This window comes from Pagrus major, chromosome 5 (genome assembly GCF_040436345.1).
Source record: "Pagrus major chromosome 5, Pma_NU_1.0".
NCBI classification, from domain to species: domain Eukaryota; kingdom Metazoa; phylum Chordata; class Actinopteri; order Spariformes; family Sparidae; genus Pagrus; species Pagrus major.
Window position 1 is genome coordinate 33,006,610 of NC_133219.1, and position 15,598 is coordinate 33,022,207.

At 39.5% G+C, this 15,598-nt stretch overlaps 2 protein-coding genes across 5 annotated transcripts in view; one reads left to right on the forward strand and one right to left on the reverse strand.

Moving 5' to 3' along the window:
• fancc (FA complementation group C) overlaps nt 1–12,206 on the forward strand; it is a 30,375-nt gene extending 18,169 nt beyond the window's left edge. For 2 of the 3 annotated variants that reach the window (XM_073466741.1, XM_073466743.1), the window contains 7 exons: nt 2,597–2,652; nt 2,781–2,880; nt 4,531–4,606; nt 6,285–6,399; nt 8,814–8,988; nt 10,067–10,282; nt 11,257–12,206. In XM_073466741.1, coding sequence (XP_073322842.1) covers nt 2,597–2,652; nt 2,781–2,880; nt 4,531–4,606; nt 6,285–6,399; nt 8,814–8,988; nt 10,067–10,282; nt 11,257–11,409 — 891 coding nt within the window. In that variant the 3' untranslated portion in view covers nt 11,410–12,206. The remainder of the gene's footprint in view (nt 1–2,596; nt 2,653–2,780; nt 2,881–4,530; nt 4,607–6,284; nt 6,400–8,813; nt 8,989–10,066; nt 10,283–11,256) is intronic. The other variant, XM_073466742.1, reaches the window with a different exon arrangement.
• Nucleotides 12,207–13,268: 1,062 nt separating this feature from the next.
• The window catches only part of aopep (aminopeptidase O (putative)), a 78,248-nt gene continuing 75,918 nt past the window's right edge, over nt 13,269–15,598 (reverse strand). For both annotated transcript variants that reach the window (XM_073467250.1, XM_073467249.1), the window contains one exon: nt 13,269–13,919. The gene's annotated coding sequence lies outside the window, so the exon portion shown is untranslated. The remainder of the gene's footprint in view (nt 13,920–15,598) is intronic.

Below are 15,598 nucleotides of genomic sequence, written 5' to 3' on the forward strand. Positions count from 1 at the left end.
AAATAAATGTTAATTGTTCAGTGTAAGGATATAGAATAATTAAACCATCAGCGTTTACTTTGGTTCCCGTTGAACCTTGCTATCACCATGCAGTTTTTTTCTGCCACCAGACACATGTCACCTTAAGACACCTCATAGAATGATAAAGTCATGTTTTGTCCTGTGTTGTTGTTATTTGTGAGTCTAAGGAAAACTGAAACAATACAGCGGTGTCAACTATAATACCACTTGGAAATGGTAGGGGGAGAAAAGTTGTCTCTTGCCTCTGCAATTAATTGTTAACTAGTTATTTTTTAAGAAAAAAAGGTCAAAATTCTCTGATTACAGTTTTCTTGAATGTGAATATTCTCTGGTTTCTTTACACAGTGTCTTTGGATTGTCATCTTGGGTCCTGATTGTCAATTGACCAAAAAATAAATTGAATATTCGAGAAAAAAATTGAGAGATTAATCAACATTGAAAATGATCATTAGTTGCAGCCCTAGATAAACTAGTGCAGCTGTGAGAAGCAAGGATAACAATGTGTCTCTGAAACAAGACGATTCAAGAAATCTCTGAAATTCGATGCAACAATGTCTCCCACAATGTAGACCTATGTTTAGAGTAATTATTCACTTAGTAGTCATGCAATAGAAATAGAGGGGAGTAGATTAATGTATGTAGACGTTTTCTGCAAATTGTTTGTGCCAAATGTCTTGCCCAGCAATACAATACCTATTTACCAAGGTTACTGATTGCATTGCCTTTGGAAGCTATAAATGTCAGCACAACAAGAATTCACCCGCCTCACACTTATTTTGGTGAAGTTTGTCAGTTGTGTCACCCCTGTTTTCTCGGACTGATGGTCCGCTTGAGCTGTGTACATAACAGGGTAGAAATCCACACTTTTACAGTTTAGGAACTGTTCTTTAAAATTAAGACTAACGCTTGCATTTACAGGAACGTGCATGGTGATTGCACTTGATTCTGTCATCTGGAGTTTGTAAGAGCTGCTATGTTGGAAAGAGTAGTTCTGTAAACAAATTGATCTAACTCAATATGTCTGTGTGTGTTTTTAGAGTGAAACAGAGAGGTAGTCTTTACTTCTCTGTCCCGCCAATCATCCATCTCTGATTGACCTCTGTTTTTATCACCTTGCTAGTTCACACGCACATGTATGCATGCAAACCCTGACACACATATGCCTCCAGTCGCCGTGCTTTGTTTATGATATTGCATCTGGTATAGCGTGTCCGTCGTTAAGAGGGTGGGAGACATACGTTTAGGTTTCACTTAGCCTTCAGCTTGTTTGGATGTCAGATGTGCATTTCACACGTGTGTCAAGTCTCTGTTTGCGTACACGTGTGCAAGAGCAAAAAAAAACTAGAGGCGTCTGAGCCGACTGGCTTGTTTCTCTCCTCGCCTCCCTTTCACTCGCTTGTTTAAACTGCAATCAAAAATGGGAAACATGAAATTAGGCCCACATTCCTCGTTTTGGCTCGTCCCACCCCCCTGTGATCCAGTGAGAGACGCAGGCCCAATAACAATAAACACTCACTTCCTGGGCCTTACTGCCAAAAACAGGATGTTTGTTGTGTGCTGTAATTGACCCTCCTTGATGTGTTAGTGGTAAGGTATGGAGGAGAACGCTAAAAAAAACAAAAATACCCCATCTGTTTTCACTAGGGGGAACCACGACAGTTCGCACACATGCCTGCACGCTGGCATGTAACCCACATACGCAGAATCACACTGACATACATATACAAACAGGTACATGTAAAGCCTGTTTTGCTTGATTTAACGCTGTTTTCTGACCTGAGAGGACAAAAAAGAAACTGACATGTCAAAACTGAGGTCGACACACTTGATTTGTATGTTGGAACGCCGTCATGACACCATGTAAACGCTAGGTGGGGCTGTTTGTTCTCCCTGACCTCACCGAGACTAATTGATCTCCTATTATGGCACTTTGTACCAGTTTGTAGGTCAAAGATATATATTAGCCTTCATGTATTATAATCATTGTAAATAACAGAAATTATATGTTTTTAATAGGTTTTGAGTAAATGAAATAAACCAACGAGCTTGCTAATAACTTATTCTGGACCTCGTTTTAGTCTCTATTGTATCACTGCAGGATTAAATGCTGCAAGATAGACTACATGTGCTCCCCCTATAGTGAAGCATATTCCCTATATAAAAGTGTGTGGGGGGCGTGAGAGGGAGAATAATTAGGGACTATAAGAAATGTAAACATGTAGAGGGAGGCAGACATGAGTAGTACAGCTGTTAAATGTTTGCGCTGGGGCGTTTTAGAATGTGTTAAATCTAAAACACATGATGAGCGCGCATTAGGCAGGGATGAGAGACTAAGCGAGTGTGGGTGTGTGAAGGAAGGACTGACAGAGTGGTAAACTGAGTGGTTAGTGGGGAGAGAGTGAGAACAGGGAGGAACTGGGGCTCGTGGCTGGGAGGATTGTAGACGATGCAACATCGACACCCAGTGGTCAGTGTTAACATTCAAGTGTATCATGGGTCATGGAAGCTGACTTTAGCATCTATGAAGCAGCAGGATTTTACAGACACTGTAAACTGTGTTTTTTGTGTGTTTCAGCCTAAAGCCTGTGCTCAGCACTGCTCCATATTCTTGGTTGTGAAAGACATCTTCAGGTGAGACCTAGTGTGTCGTGTGTGAGTGGTGTGTTTTGGTTGTTATAACATGTTTTGACCACCTGATCCGTGTATTTCTGCAAGATTGTTGTACAACATGATTATGTCTGCGCCTTTGTGTCTAACAGGTCCATCCTCAAGCAAGCTGAAGGGGCCGAGTCTGTGAAGCATCTTATACAAACCTTTACAAGCTGTTTCCTCAGAGAACTGGCGCTGCTGCAGCATCAGGTAGGCCTCATATTTTCAACAACAGATATAAATATTTGATACATCAAGGGCTGAAACTAATTATTATTTTCATGATCAATTAATCTTGAGTTTTATGTTATTAATGAATAATTATTAATATTAATTGATTTATCTTTTGCTTCTTAAGATTAAATAAGGGCATTGGTAGGAATATTGTGAAGGAGACATGTTGTTGGTTTTCTTCAGAGGCCACTGGGTTTGAATACCTGTTCTTTTACTCTACTGTTTTATTGCGGATGTTTGTTTGTACCATGTTTTATATGTTGCATTTTATTATGTTGTGGCTTTGTACGGCTGGAACTTCGGCCAGGTCTGTCTTGTAAAGGAGATCTTGAGCTCTATGTGACTTCCTGGTAAAATAAAGATGAGATGGAAAATAAATACATAAAAATAGATACATAAAATTCCTTGTTTGAATCGACCTTCAGTCCACAACCCCAACATATTAAGTAAAAATAAGGAAAAGCAGCAAATCTTGGCTGGAAGAAGTGAATTTTTCTGTTGTAAAACAGAAAAACGACAAACCAGTAGATGGCCATCAGAATCGCTGCCTTTGACTTTCGAGTCTATTTACTAAACAATCAACTTATCTTTACAGCTCTATTTTTTGTGTGTAAAAAATTTTTTTTTTCTTGTCACGACTGTCCACACACTCTTTTTATGTGCAAAAAAGCGGAGATTTTATAGGTGATCTCACATCTCAAATCTCAGTCTGTGAGATTATTAACTGCAGAGACATTGAGACACACTGTTTTGATCAGGACGCTGCAGTTTTAATGGTATTAATGATAACTTTTGTAAATGGATGAGTTCAAACACATCCCTCTTTAGACCTTCACCTGCTGTAACAAATTCTACAACAACTTAGTTTACCAAAGATGTCCAATTACTCTTATCCACCATTTTTGCTGGGAATAAAAGGATGATTACCTTAATGTTGCAAGCTTAGATGCGCACACAGGGAAATGGACAATTACCTCCCCTTTGCGGGCAAGTTCACTTAACATTTGATGAATTTTCCACATCGTTATCGCTTGATCTCCAGCCGGGCGCTGCTTACACACTACACATTACAAACACCTCTGCCTTGTAGACAAATTGCTTTTAAATAATTCATTTGCAGGTGATAAGTTTTTACAAAACAGCTGCAATATGTGGAAGCCACTGTGAGCTGTAAACACTGATGTATCTCTATGTAACTTTTGTACAAACGAAATATTGTCTCAGATATGCATCCTGTGTGACTGTAAGGACTTATCTGGCACTCATATGTCCAACATTACTGCCAAAAGGCCAGAAAAAAGATGTGTTATGTCCTAGACTTAATGTATTTCCTGCTACAGCATTTTGTGAATGTAGCTTAACTCCTTTTCACCTCTATTAACCAGTAGATGGCAGTGCTACAGTGTGTTTACAGTGCGCTCAGTCTTAATGGCTGTAGTCACACTGCACTAAACGCTACCTATTACATGCTACATTAGACATTAGCACCCACTGTATCACTGTTACACAGCCTCCCATTCAAAATGTCATTTTTCAGGCTTTCAGAGCATAGTGATGTATGAGTTCGGGGTAAGTATGATTTACATCTGTAAAGCTCAGGAAAATGTGTGATTTGTGTTGTTTCAGACGAGCGTATCTTTGAAGGCCTTGTTCCCAGAGTCCCCTCAGAGTCTGCTGCTTCCTCTCTTGACTCTGCCGTCAGGTCAGTGTGTACATACACACTCATCCGTGTGTGTGTTTCTGAATATTTCACTCTGACACAATGCACAAAACCCTGTATTGTAAGAAAAAGTCCATTCAGGTATTCTTTAACTGTGTGTCAACAGAGTTTTTCCTGCTGCAGAATGAATGGGCTCCTGTGTGTCTTGTTCTTGCTAATCAATTATAGTTATTTAACAACTGCGTTAAGTGTTTAATGTTAAATATAAAAGTTGACACACTGTTGACCAGAATTTAAGCTTCTTAAATCTTAAGCTTAAGATTCTCATTTATTGTGAATAACTGAAACCACTGATCATCTGACACAAACACAAAAATACATCTGTTTATTTGTCTCATTAAGAAGAATCTGTGCATACTGTTAACCTACACTGAGTATGTATTACCAGTTTTTATGTATGGGAATCTTTACTGTTGAATGGATGCACAGGAGGTGAGTGCAGGGGCACAGTGGAGCGCTGCTTATCAGTGTGTGCCCAGACTGGCCCGTAGGCAGGAATGATTTACATGAATGGGGCCATTTAGGGACACACTGGAGCCCAGCCAGACCTCTGAGTTAATTATTACTGTGTGTGTGTGTGTGTGTGTGTGTGTGTGTGGTGAAGGGCAATTTTTCACCCCAGACTGAATTGAAATGTTACTGTGAAAAGTAGAGGATTTGAGGTTTTATCATGATTTGTGATCCCTCTGAATAAGTAATAAATTAAGACTTAGCATTGCATTGTTAAAACATAGCCTGAGGGGAAGACCTGGATCAAGATATCAAGCATGTGAAATATTTGTTAGCGTTTTTTTGTCAACTTGAAGTGTCAGTTCAGTGGGGTTTTAGTGCAGCATTTGGTCTGTGGTTGCAAAAAGTTATTTTTGACAGAACAATGTGGCGTGTGACGAACACCACTCTGGTACTTTAAGCAGTTAAAAATAATAGCTGGAAAACAGGAAAAAGTAATTGCAAGTGCTTGCAGTAGATGATCCAGTCCTGCTTGGAAAATACGTGCGCCTGACGTTTGGAAAGTTGTGCAAAATTATGCTTGTGTTACCCCTCTGGACTAGGGCTCTACCAATATGGCTTTTTCAGGGCCAATACCGATACCAGTTATTAGAAAGAAAGAAGACTAATAACCTCTATTTTGAACTAATATTAATTTGCAGTAAAAAAGGAAAATCTTAGTGTCCAAATTTAGAACAACCAATGATAGAAAAAGTGCAAGTTACTTTGCAGATTCAGATTATTCAGTGTTAATCGGCTGATAATTGTGACGTTTTACTAATCAGATGTTGTTGTAGGCTGGATATTGTGTAAGAGGATGCTGCATCAGAGCCAAAGTAGGACATTTTTATTTTTAAACACCAAACAATCACAATCAACATCCCAAAACACCAGCAAATTAATCAATAATAAAATTGCAAAAATTGCAGTTGTAGCTTTATGAGAAAATACGTGCTGGAACTATTTCTTGACCTGAAGCAATAACTTCTCGTTATTCTTGTTGAGGTTGCAGCTGAAGCTTGACAAAAAACAAATAAATGTATTTCCCTTAATGTGGAACTATTCCTTTAAAATTGACTAGATAGCTGGATTTGAATATTGTGAAAAATAACTGATTGTAAAAAGTATACGTGCTACAAATAATCATTATTACTGTTATCTGTTCTTGCAGAGATGCCTCAGGAGGCTTGGAGACATCACCTGAACTGGCTCAGCGGCTCATTACAGAGACTGACAGAGGAGGAAGAGGAGGGAGACGGAGACAGCAGCAGCAGCACCAAGTCAGAGTGAGGAGTGCTTGCAGAGAGAATGTGTTAATGTGCGCCTGCTTCCACCACCTTACTGAATGCCTGTGTGGTGTTCGTATTTCCATTAGCTTCTGTTGAGGGGGTGGTTCGTCAGATATTTTCCCCTTGCATCACAGCAGAGAGGTCCTGGTGCACTGCGTGGCTCCTCCAAGCGCTCATTAGAAGCTATTAGCTTGGGAAAGAGAGAGCTGTGGAGAAAACAAGTGTTGGAAAGCCCTATAAGAGTGAGAAAAGGAATGCAGAAGAAGAACCAGAGAAGCAGGGTGGAAGTGGACAGAAGATATGATATGATTTCAGCATGAAACACAGAAAAGCAGAGAGTGAGCTGCCTTGGTTAGATGGATTTAGAGAAAAAGCGGATAGAGGATGCAGATAAAAAGCAGAAAGCAGTTGATGACCAAGAGATGGAGACGGCTGACTTGATACCCTCCAGCTGCGGTTTTTAACAGGGCCCATTATCCCTACCACTGCTCCATTCTGGAGCTCCATGCAAAATTCCCAAAACATTGTTCCGAGCCAGCGGTGGGAAAGTAGTATGTTGTGTGTTGCTCTGAGTGGAGATGCAGCTGCCAGAGCCCTGCAGAGGGCTGCTGTTGTTCGTATTTGAGAGCCAAGGGGAAAGAGGGGAGATGAGGAAGAGAGGGTAATTTGAGAGATCCGTATCGCTCTTCTAACTTTGAGTCATAGTCTCGTTGTTGCAGCTCTCTTTCTGCCTACATTTCAGTCGATCACATAAGCTTGCCAAACTTCTTTATATTTTAGTCATTTTTGTAAATTTTTCCATGTTTGAACGACAGATGAATGCTGAATAGACACCCAGTTCCTTTTAGGCCATCAACTAATATTGATTTTATTATTGATATCCAAAATACTTAGATATTCTCTATCATACGTATAAGAAAAAGGAAAGTTTGGGAGGCTGGAACCAGAAGGTAGAAGGATAAAACAAATTTGAGCTAAATGCAGAAAAAGGGTAGAAAGCTGGGGAACACTTAACCACAATTAGAATCCCACATAGTACAAAAAATGTTTGCAAAGCAGTTTCTCCTTCATAGTTGTACATTTCAGCACAGGACAAAAGCATGCACAAACAAAGGACCAAGACATATTCGCTATGCTTAAAAAAACTTGAAAGCCCAATCCATTGTTACACTGACAAGTCATCTCAGCTGTAGTCACACACTCCCTTTTGCTATCCCACTTTCTCTGCTCTGCCATCCCTCACTTCCTGCAGGACTGCCTCCCACATTTTTGCTGTAATGAGTGAATGGAACGTTAAGTATTATAAATGTCAATAGGCAAGTAGAAGTGGCATTAGATAGAGGAAAAGTCATCTAGATTTAGGTTAGATTTTGTAGCTTGAGATGTCATTTTATTCAAAATAAAAGCATAAAACTGATGCTCATCACTTTTTTTTTTTTTTTTTAGCTTTTTTTATGGGGTGAATGTTACCAGCTGAAAGAGCCAATCACAGCTTCCCCTCAATGGGATGTCACATCTGGGAACAAATGATGAGATTAAAGTCTGATTCTGAATCAGATCTGTATAGAGGCTTTGTCTGTCTCTGATCATCCATTGTTCCTGTCACTGGAGGGGGGGGCGGGACTAGTATTACTGGCAGCCACTCAGAGTCATGGCTCATTAATAAAGCTCTTACGATGTAAATGACCCCAGACAGCCTGTTCTCAGAGGGTTTGTATGGCGCCCTAGAAACCAAATTGTTTCATAAAAACTTTGTAGAAAAAACATAATAGAACAGTAGTTATTTCAATTTGTCTTTTCTGCTATATTGTGAAGTTTTTTTAATTGTTTGGACAACTTGAGTGGGAGTTATTGGTAGTTTGGGGCTGGAATTGGAGTAAGGAGAAAGTTGTACATATTCACACACATTCCTTGGAAAAACTGAGGCTGGGATGGGTGAGGTGCCAGGAACTAAATTAGACCACCCTTATTTTATAGCACTGTGAGCCTTATAGACTGGAGAAGTTGGGAACAAACTGAGATTTTAGCTGCATCTTATAGCCTTTATATACAATTTCATGTGACTGTCATTTTACAACTAATCAATGTACAAACCCAGCTCCAAAAAAGTTTGGGTGCTGTTTAAAAATTTAAAAAATAACACTTTCCCTCATTTATTTCATTGAATATTTAAAAATATATGCTTGTTCTAAATTTGATACCAGCAACACGTTTCAAACAAGTTGGCACGTGTGTGAAAAAAGTTGTCTAATGCTCGAAGAACACCTGTTTGGAACATTCTACAGGTAAACGGGCTGATTGGTAACAGGTGATGATATGATGGGTCATGGAAGGGGCATTCTCGAGAGGCTCAGTTTTGGCAGCTACCTGTAGTGCTGAGCATTCTTCCTCTTAATCCTCCTGTCCTGTAGGAGGCATCACAAAGTGTTCGAGGCCTGGTTCCTGCTGGTTCAGTGTGCCCACTGGGTGCAGGTGGCTGTCCAGCTGCTGGTGACATCAGAGCCTGAGGACTGTGGGCCCCTCCTGTGGCTGCTGACCTTCTACCACCACCCCACCAATAGGGGGCACCACAGAGCACTACAGCTGGTGAGGATTTCTCCAAAATGGAAATATGTTTATATAGCTAGTGTTTTCCCTTCATGTTTCTTTTTTCTAGCCAAGTTAGCAGAGTTTTTACAGAAATATCTCAACTACTATTGGATGGATTGATCATTATAACTTTGGTGATTGCCGAAGTTTTCCAAATACACAACTAATGGAATTCAACTGCTCCAGCTGTACTTTGCATTACAGCATTTTGTGTTACGACACTTGTTAGCTAGGGTTAGAATGATAATTAAGATAATTATTCCTGCTAAACACGTTAGCATTGTCAGTGTTAGCATGGTGATGTTAGCACTTAGCTCAAAGCACCACTTTTCCCACCCTCACAGAGCTGCTGTCACCGCTGAAGAATCAAGGTTTTGTTACTTCGTAACCATTTAATCTGGAAATCTATTCAGCTTATTTTTACATTTTAATCATGTTCTATCTCACCATGTATTGTTACGGCTCTGCTCTTTTATCACTGCTGTAGCTAAATGGTGAACAATAGCACTGTACTGAAGTTTTTAGATTTGTTTGACAGGAGAAGGAAGTAGTGTGGATATCATAACTCAACAACATAACAACAATGAGTGGCCTTTTTTTTCTTTCGGCAGGTGAGTTGTCATTTAAAGCCCTAGAACAAATACAGAGAAAAAGGAATAACACATTAAAGAATGAATTATGGATGAACCCAAGCTGAGAGTGAGAGAATGAGACAGTGGCGAGGACAGAGAAAGAGAGATACAGATGAGAGAGGGGAGCCGGGTGAAAAGGGTGATGTAGTATTGATTTTTCAGTGAGTGTCTGGCCAGCTGGCCTGAGTTTCATCTCTCTGTCTCCTGTTTGTCCGCCTCCTCTCATAACCCTGGGAGACTCGCTGTCGTCGCCGCCATCTCTCTCCCATTACGACTCTACGTTTGACTCATGGGGTTATCTTTGCTCATCATTTGTAACTTACTATAAAATCTATTGATTTTTATTTGCAGGAAAGATACTTAAAGCAAAGCTTCTTGTTTCCAGTGTGGTCTATAAATAAAGTAAGCTGACCTTAAACCTGTCATTTGACCCATATTTCTAGGTGCACGCCAAAGAAGCATGGGACCACCTACACTCCTTTTTCTTGATCTCAGCTCATCCTCTTCCTGTTGACTGCCTGCAATCATTGGTCTCTCTGCTGTCATCAACACAACCTCAGCAACCATCGCCATCTCCGTTATTGATCCTCAACCTCTTAGTCAACTTTGCTGTTTTCTCCCAACACTCGCTGAGTGCATCAACGCAGATTTTACAGACGGTGAGAAAATTATGTTTTCTTCCCCTGAAAAATCTGTTACAATCTGTTTCGACAATCCTGCAACATGAGTCATCGTGCAGTTTGTTCTGCTACGAAAAATAAATATTTGAGACTGGAAGGTAATTTTTGACCTAGGAAATGGCAATTGACAAAACAATCTCACTACTAGTAGCATTTAGTAGAAATATAAATATTTTAGGTCTGTGTTGTACACAAAAGGTTCCATTAAAGTGCAAACAGAGTATATCCTCATGTATAATGCATGATACTTTGGACAAGTGTGTTGTTTTGGCAAACTATTGGTTAAATTCTGCATTGGATATTAGATGCTTTGATTATTAGGGGTATTGTAGAAGTTCAGCATACATTTTGATCCAAAAACTGTCATTGCAGGTACACTAGTTTTATTTTTGGATGTCGGATGGGCACAAATCATTAAGATGTGGATTTATTATGAAATACAGAGGCATGACATCAATTTCAGCGGGTTCGATGATGAAAAAAAAAAACTAGAATTATCAGGTGTTGAATTTTATATCATATTATACCATGGTCTTCACAAGTGATCATCTCACATTCCATTTGCTAGTCAACTAGCTTCTTGAGGCTGGAGTAGTGAACAAAGTTTCCATTGCATAAGAACCTTATGGGATGTAGTGATGATGCTGATGTGATGACTGTTGTTCCAGCTATTAGTCAAACCCTAAGGTGTAGCCAGGGAAAATAAGTTATGGCTTGTGAAAAACGTAATGAAATATTATGACCATGGTATGAACAGGATAATGCCCTTAGAATTAATGGACTCTACGTTGTCTATTAATTCCTGATATTGGACACCTTATCGGGCATTATCGGTTACATATACCATGAGTAATGTCCCTTTTCTTGTTAAAATAATGCCCTTTCAGAAACCTTTTCTGCCCTGTTACGAGCAATAGCCCTATCTTTTTGTCTTTGTGTGTGTGTCAGTCCAGGTGGTGGATCAGTCTGGTCTGGTTGATGAAGCAGCGTGTGTTCTCAGCTCACTGCAGCCCCGACTAAACGAAGGAAGCTGCTCATCAGACGACCGTAACAGAGTTCATCTCAGGATCAAGGCACTTCAAAACACACTTATGCATTCGATATAGAGTCCTGCTGAGAATCAAGTACACACACTCTAAAACAGGTGGGAGTGCATACCCACACACACGGATTAATGCCTATCACCACACCGTAGCAGTGAGTTCATCCTCAGCTCAGGGTTTTTTCAGGGCACCTTTGCAGAATGACAAATAGCCACGCTTTTGTGTCGACATGCTGCGGTACAATGACAGGAGTGTGTCAAAACAGCCCGACGAGGACAGATTATGTGGAGAGGCTACAATTATATACGCACACACACGCATAACACAGCTACAAGGCCCACAAGGACACTTGAGCAGTGACAGATCACACTGAAAAGAAGCAGCAGCTCGTACAACATGTCCGAGTCCTCCCACTCGTATAATTGTGTGACAATATAAATCCTTCACGCTACACAGGCTGACTGAAAGACGTTAAGGTTTGGAGGACAGGACAAGCGAATGTCAGTTATCTCTGCATATTTATTATTTGTGCTGAAATGTGTTTATATGAGAGACATATTCTTGCAGCACTGTGTATATTATAAATGTAAATCATTAAATGTAATTTCAGTTCTTTCTCTGTGAACATTTCCTATTGCCTATTATTTATGAAAAGGAAATTACCTTTTCCTTTTTGTGTTTCATTCATGTTTTAAGCGCAGACATTTAAATGAGAATACCGTGCTAATGCTCCTACATTACAAATAGTCGACTACTGCTGGGGCTGGACAGAGATGTAAACAAATGCACAATGTATATTTACATTTTTTGTGATGTCTTAGCAAAATGATTAAATATTTGGCATTGTTTATGTTTTGTTTTGAATTTGCTACATAATGCACTTGTTATTATTGACTGTGAGTTGTCGCAGATTTGTTTGTGATATTTTTGCTTTTAAAGTAAAAAAAAATGGGCTGTAATTGGAGTAATTACTGGACTGTAAAGTGTATGTCTTGTTTTTGGTCAGAGACAAACACAGACAGCCTAATAAAGAAATGTTAAACCAGCCATTCCCAAATTTAAGAATGAATTTGGGGCCCACCCAAACTTTAAACCACAACTCAGATCCCATCATTGACACGGTATAACATACATGCCGATGTCGTGTCAAAATCTGTTCCCCAATCAAATAATGTTGACCTTGAATTGCAGCTCCTGCAATGCACCCTACTGACCTTAATCTCCACCAATGGGTGCAGGTTAAGGTCGGTGCATATCAATGGGAAAAACATCAGATACAAATAAATAAAGAATAATATGTTATATAACTACCTTGTTTTATCATTTCAGATAAATTTTTTTGTTCAAATATTTAATCTAAAAAATGTTATTGCAACATTTAAACTTGATTACAAAATCCAACATCAAAAACTTTAAGATTAGCTACAAAATTTGGCTTAGAAATGTTATGAAGTATTCTGAATCTGAATCATTGATTTATTCTTTAAAGTGTTAAAAAAAATGATCTCCCTTCTGTCTTTTGACTGGAGTAGAAAGATGTTCTTATTGATCAGTGCTGTAGATATTGCAGTCAACAACAAACACCTGTCTAACCTCTGAGAGGGAACTTTATAATGTAGCACCACACATTGCACTGTCTGCGTAGGAACATTTTTAATACAGAAACCTAACATCCAATTTTCCTCACTGGATTTGTGAAGGAAAAAAAATTATTTGGAATCCACTCAACATTTTTTTATGAATACATTAAACAGCCGATGTTTAATTCAGTAATACAGATGTCTTTGAAATGACAATCTGGCTGTGATATTTGTACCTTAGTTGCATATAAATTCAGTATAATAGGCATGAGGGACTAACTGATATTCAGGTTTAACTCCTTCAGTGATGGATTAAGTTTAAAGAAAAGTCTCGCATTTATTTAAAGAAAACATCATTTTATTTTAATATCAACATATCAAAGAGTTTTACTTTAAATTATACAGAGAACAACATTATTCACACAGGTTGCTCTGAAAGTTGTCTGTTGTATATTTTCCAGTGTTGACAGGCCAGAGTAAAGTCATTTGTTACGTATTAAAACATGACTCACCTGAAGGTATTTCCAGTCTAAACTTTTAAGAACCATATCATGGCTTCAGACTAAACAGACATGAACTCACACCTCCACAGCCACACATGTACAGACTAACTTAAACACAGCAGCTCCAGATCTGAAACGTGACTCTCTTTCTCCATGAAATACCTCTTTTAAAATGGGTGAAATTTTGTCATTTTTCTCTCTTACCACAACAAAAATGTTGACAACAACATTGTATTTCACTGGGAACAGCTGGAATCATTATTGGTTCACACACATCAGCTGTTTCACTAGACTTGAATGAACGGAACTGCTGCGCTCTAAAACCTGCCAGCTGGCCTTGGCTGTAGAGTAAGAGCACAGCCTTCTGGTGTTCACACTGCTGAGCGATTCTGCAGCGTCCCCGCTGCTACAGAGGAAGAGGAGGTGAGCGCTGGACCTCCGTACGCCCCCGTGTGCCAAACTCCTGTTGTCTCCGTCTATGGTCAGCAACCTGGAAGAGAAAGATACGTGCAGATTAGAGATCTGCAGAGCATTTGGTAGACGTCTACGTTATCCTCTAGCTGAACTGTTGGTATCTACCTGATACGAAGGCAAAAACTGAATACAGTGTGTGTTTAGTTCAGACAGATAATCCACTTTAGCCAAAGAACCTGACAGATATTGGGGGTTTTTTGTCACGGAAAGTAAAAAAATCTAGACCAACATAGTTTTCGATGTGCATCTCTTAAGAGTTTGGTTAGTAAAGACTTTTGAGGAAAAGTACCGATCAGGACATTGTAAATTGAAAAATTGTGAATTGAACTTGAGTTGTATCCTCTGTGGTACCACCAGGGACGTGATCATTTCAAGTCCTCTTAAAAAAAAAAGAAGAAAAAAAGTTTCCAATCACTCTTGATGATGTTCTTGTATGTTATCTGTTAAAGGGGAAGGATGACCCAGTTAAGACCAGTGCCAGTGTGTTGTGGTTCGGTGGTGAGCGGCCTGAACTCCTGTTCCTGCTGAACTGAGCCAGTGGTTTTATAGGACTGATTATCAGCTCAGTAGGCACAGGAAGCCAAGCCCAAATCTCTCTTTCTCATGAAGCACTGGCTGGCTATGAACACATTTCTTTCATCTTGTGCTTGCAGCGTTTGTAATGAAGCAAAAAAGCAACTCGGGCTGCGTGTCAGGCAGTGTTCCGCTTTACCACACTATTGTCGGTTCTTTTAAACTGTTGAGATGTCAGAGAGACCACAGCTATCCAAAGTGATTGGTACAGTGTTGGCATGAGGCTATTTAAGGGGTATGATCATAAAAGTCCAACTATGAATCTATCAGAATCATGTTCCAGCACCTTCTGTGTGGAGCATGCATACATACTGCATCACCTAAAATTGAAAAAGTTTCCATCATAGTATTCGAAAATGCAACCGCTCCCTTAAAATACGCAGAACATTAAAGAGACAATCATTCAAGTTTAGTCGTGTGAAGAGAAGAAAATGTGGGCGGTGTGGGTAGAATAAGTATATTTTCGGTGTCTTTATACAATGTTGCTTTGTCCTTTGATGTGCAGAGCGCCATTTCCCTCCCATTAGACTGTAATAAATCACCTTTTAGATACGCGCTCTGATGGCAATTCCTCTCTTTTACAGGCCTTTGATGGTCATTACTCTTTTAACAGGCCCTAAATATAGGTCTAAAAATGGCAGGCTCCACATGGCCCTCATTTCTAATTCACACATCTGTCCTCGTTTAGTCGCCATTTTGTCGTCGTGAATATAGAGCGCTATAATACCTCCTCGCAGCTCATGTTCTGATTTTTGCCAAAAAAAGACTGACCGGTTCTAAAATACATTTTCAGCCATCTGTCACTGTTTTGATCAGGGAGCGATTGGTCCAGAACAGTATAGCTTTGCATTACAATCAGCTGGTGTAACAGTGGAGCCACACAACACCCACGTTGAAGTGAAAGGTTATACAGTGAGTTACTGTTGGTCTGTATTTTAAACTTTAAACAAGTTATTATTTGGAGGTAGACAGCTTTGGCGTTAGCTGATGAATGAGTTTTTTCCGAGAAACTTTGTTGTTTAACAGTTTCCAAACGTCTCTTTTTCTTGGGACATTTCAGACAGACTGTGATTTATTGATCATTGACTTCACAGAAACAGTTGGCTGTTTGCATTGTTTTTT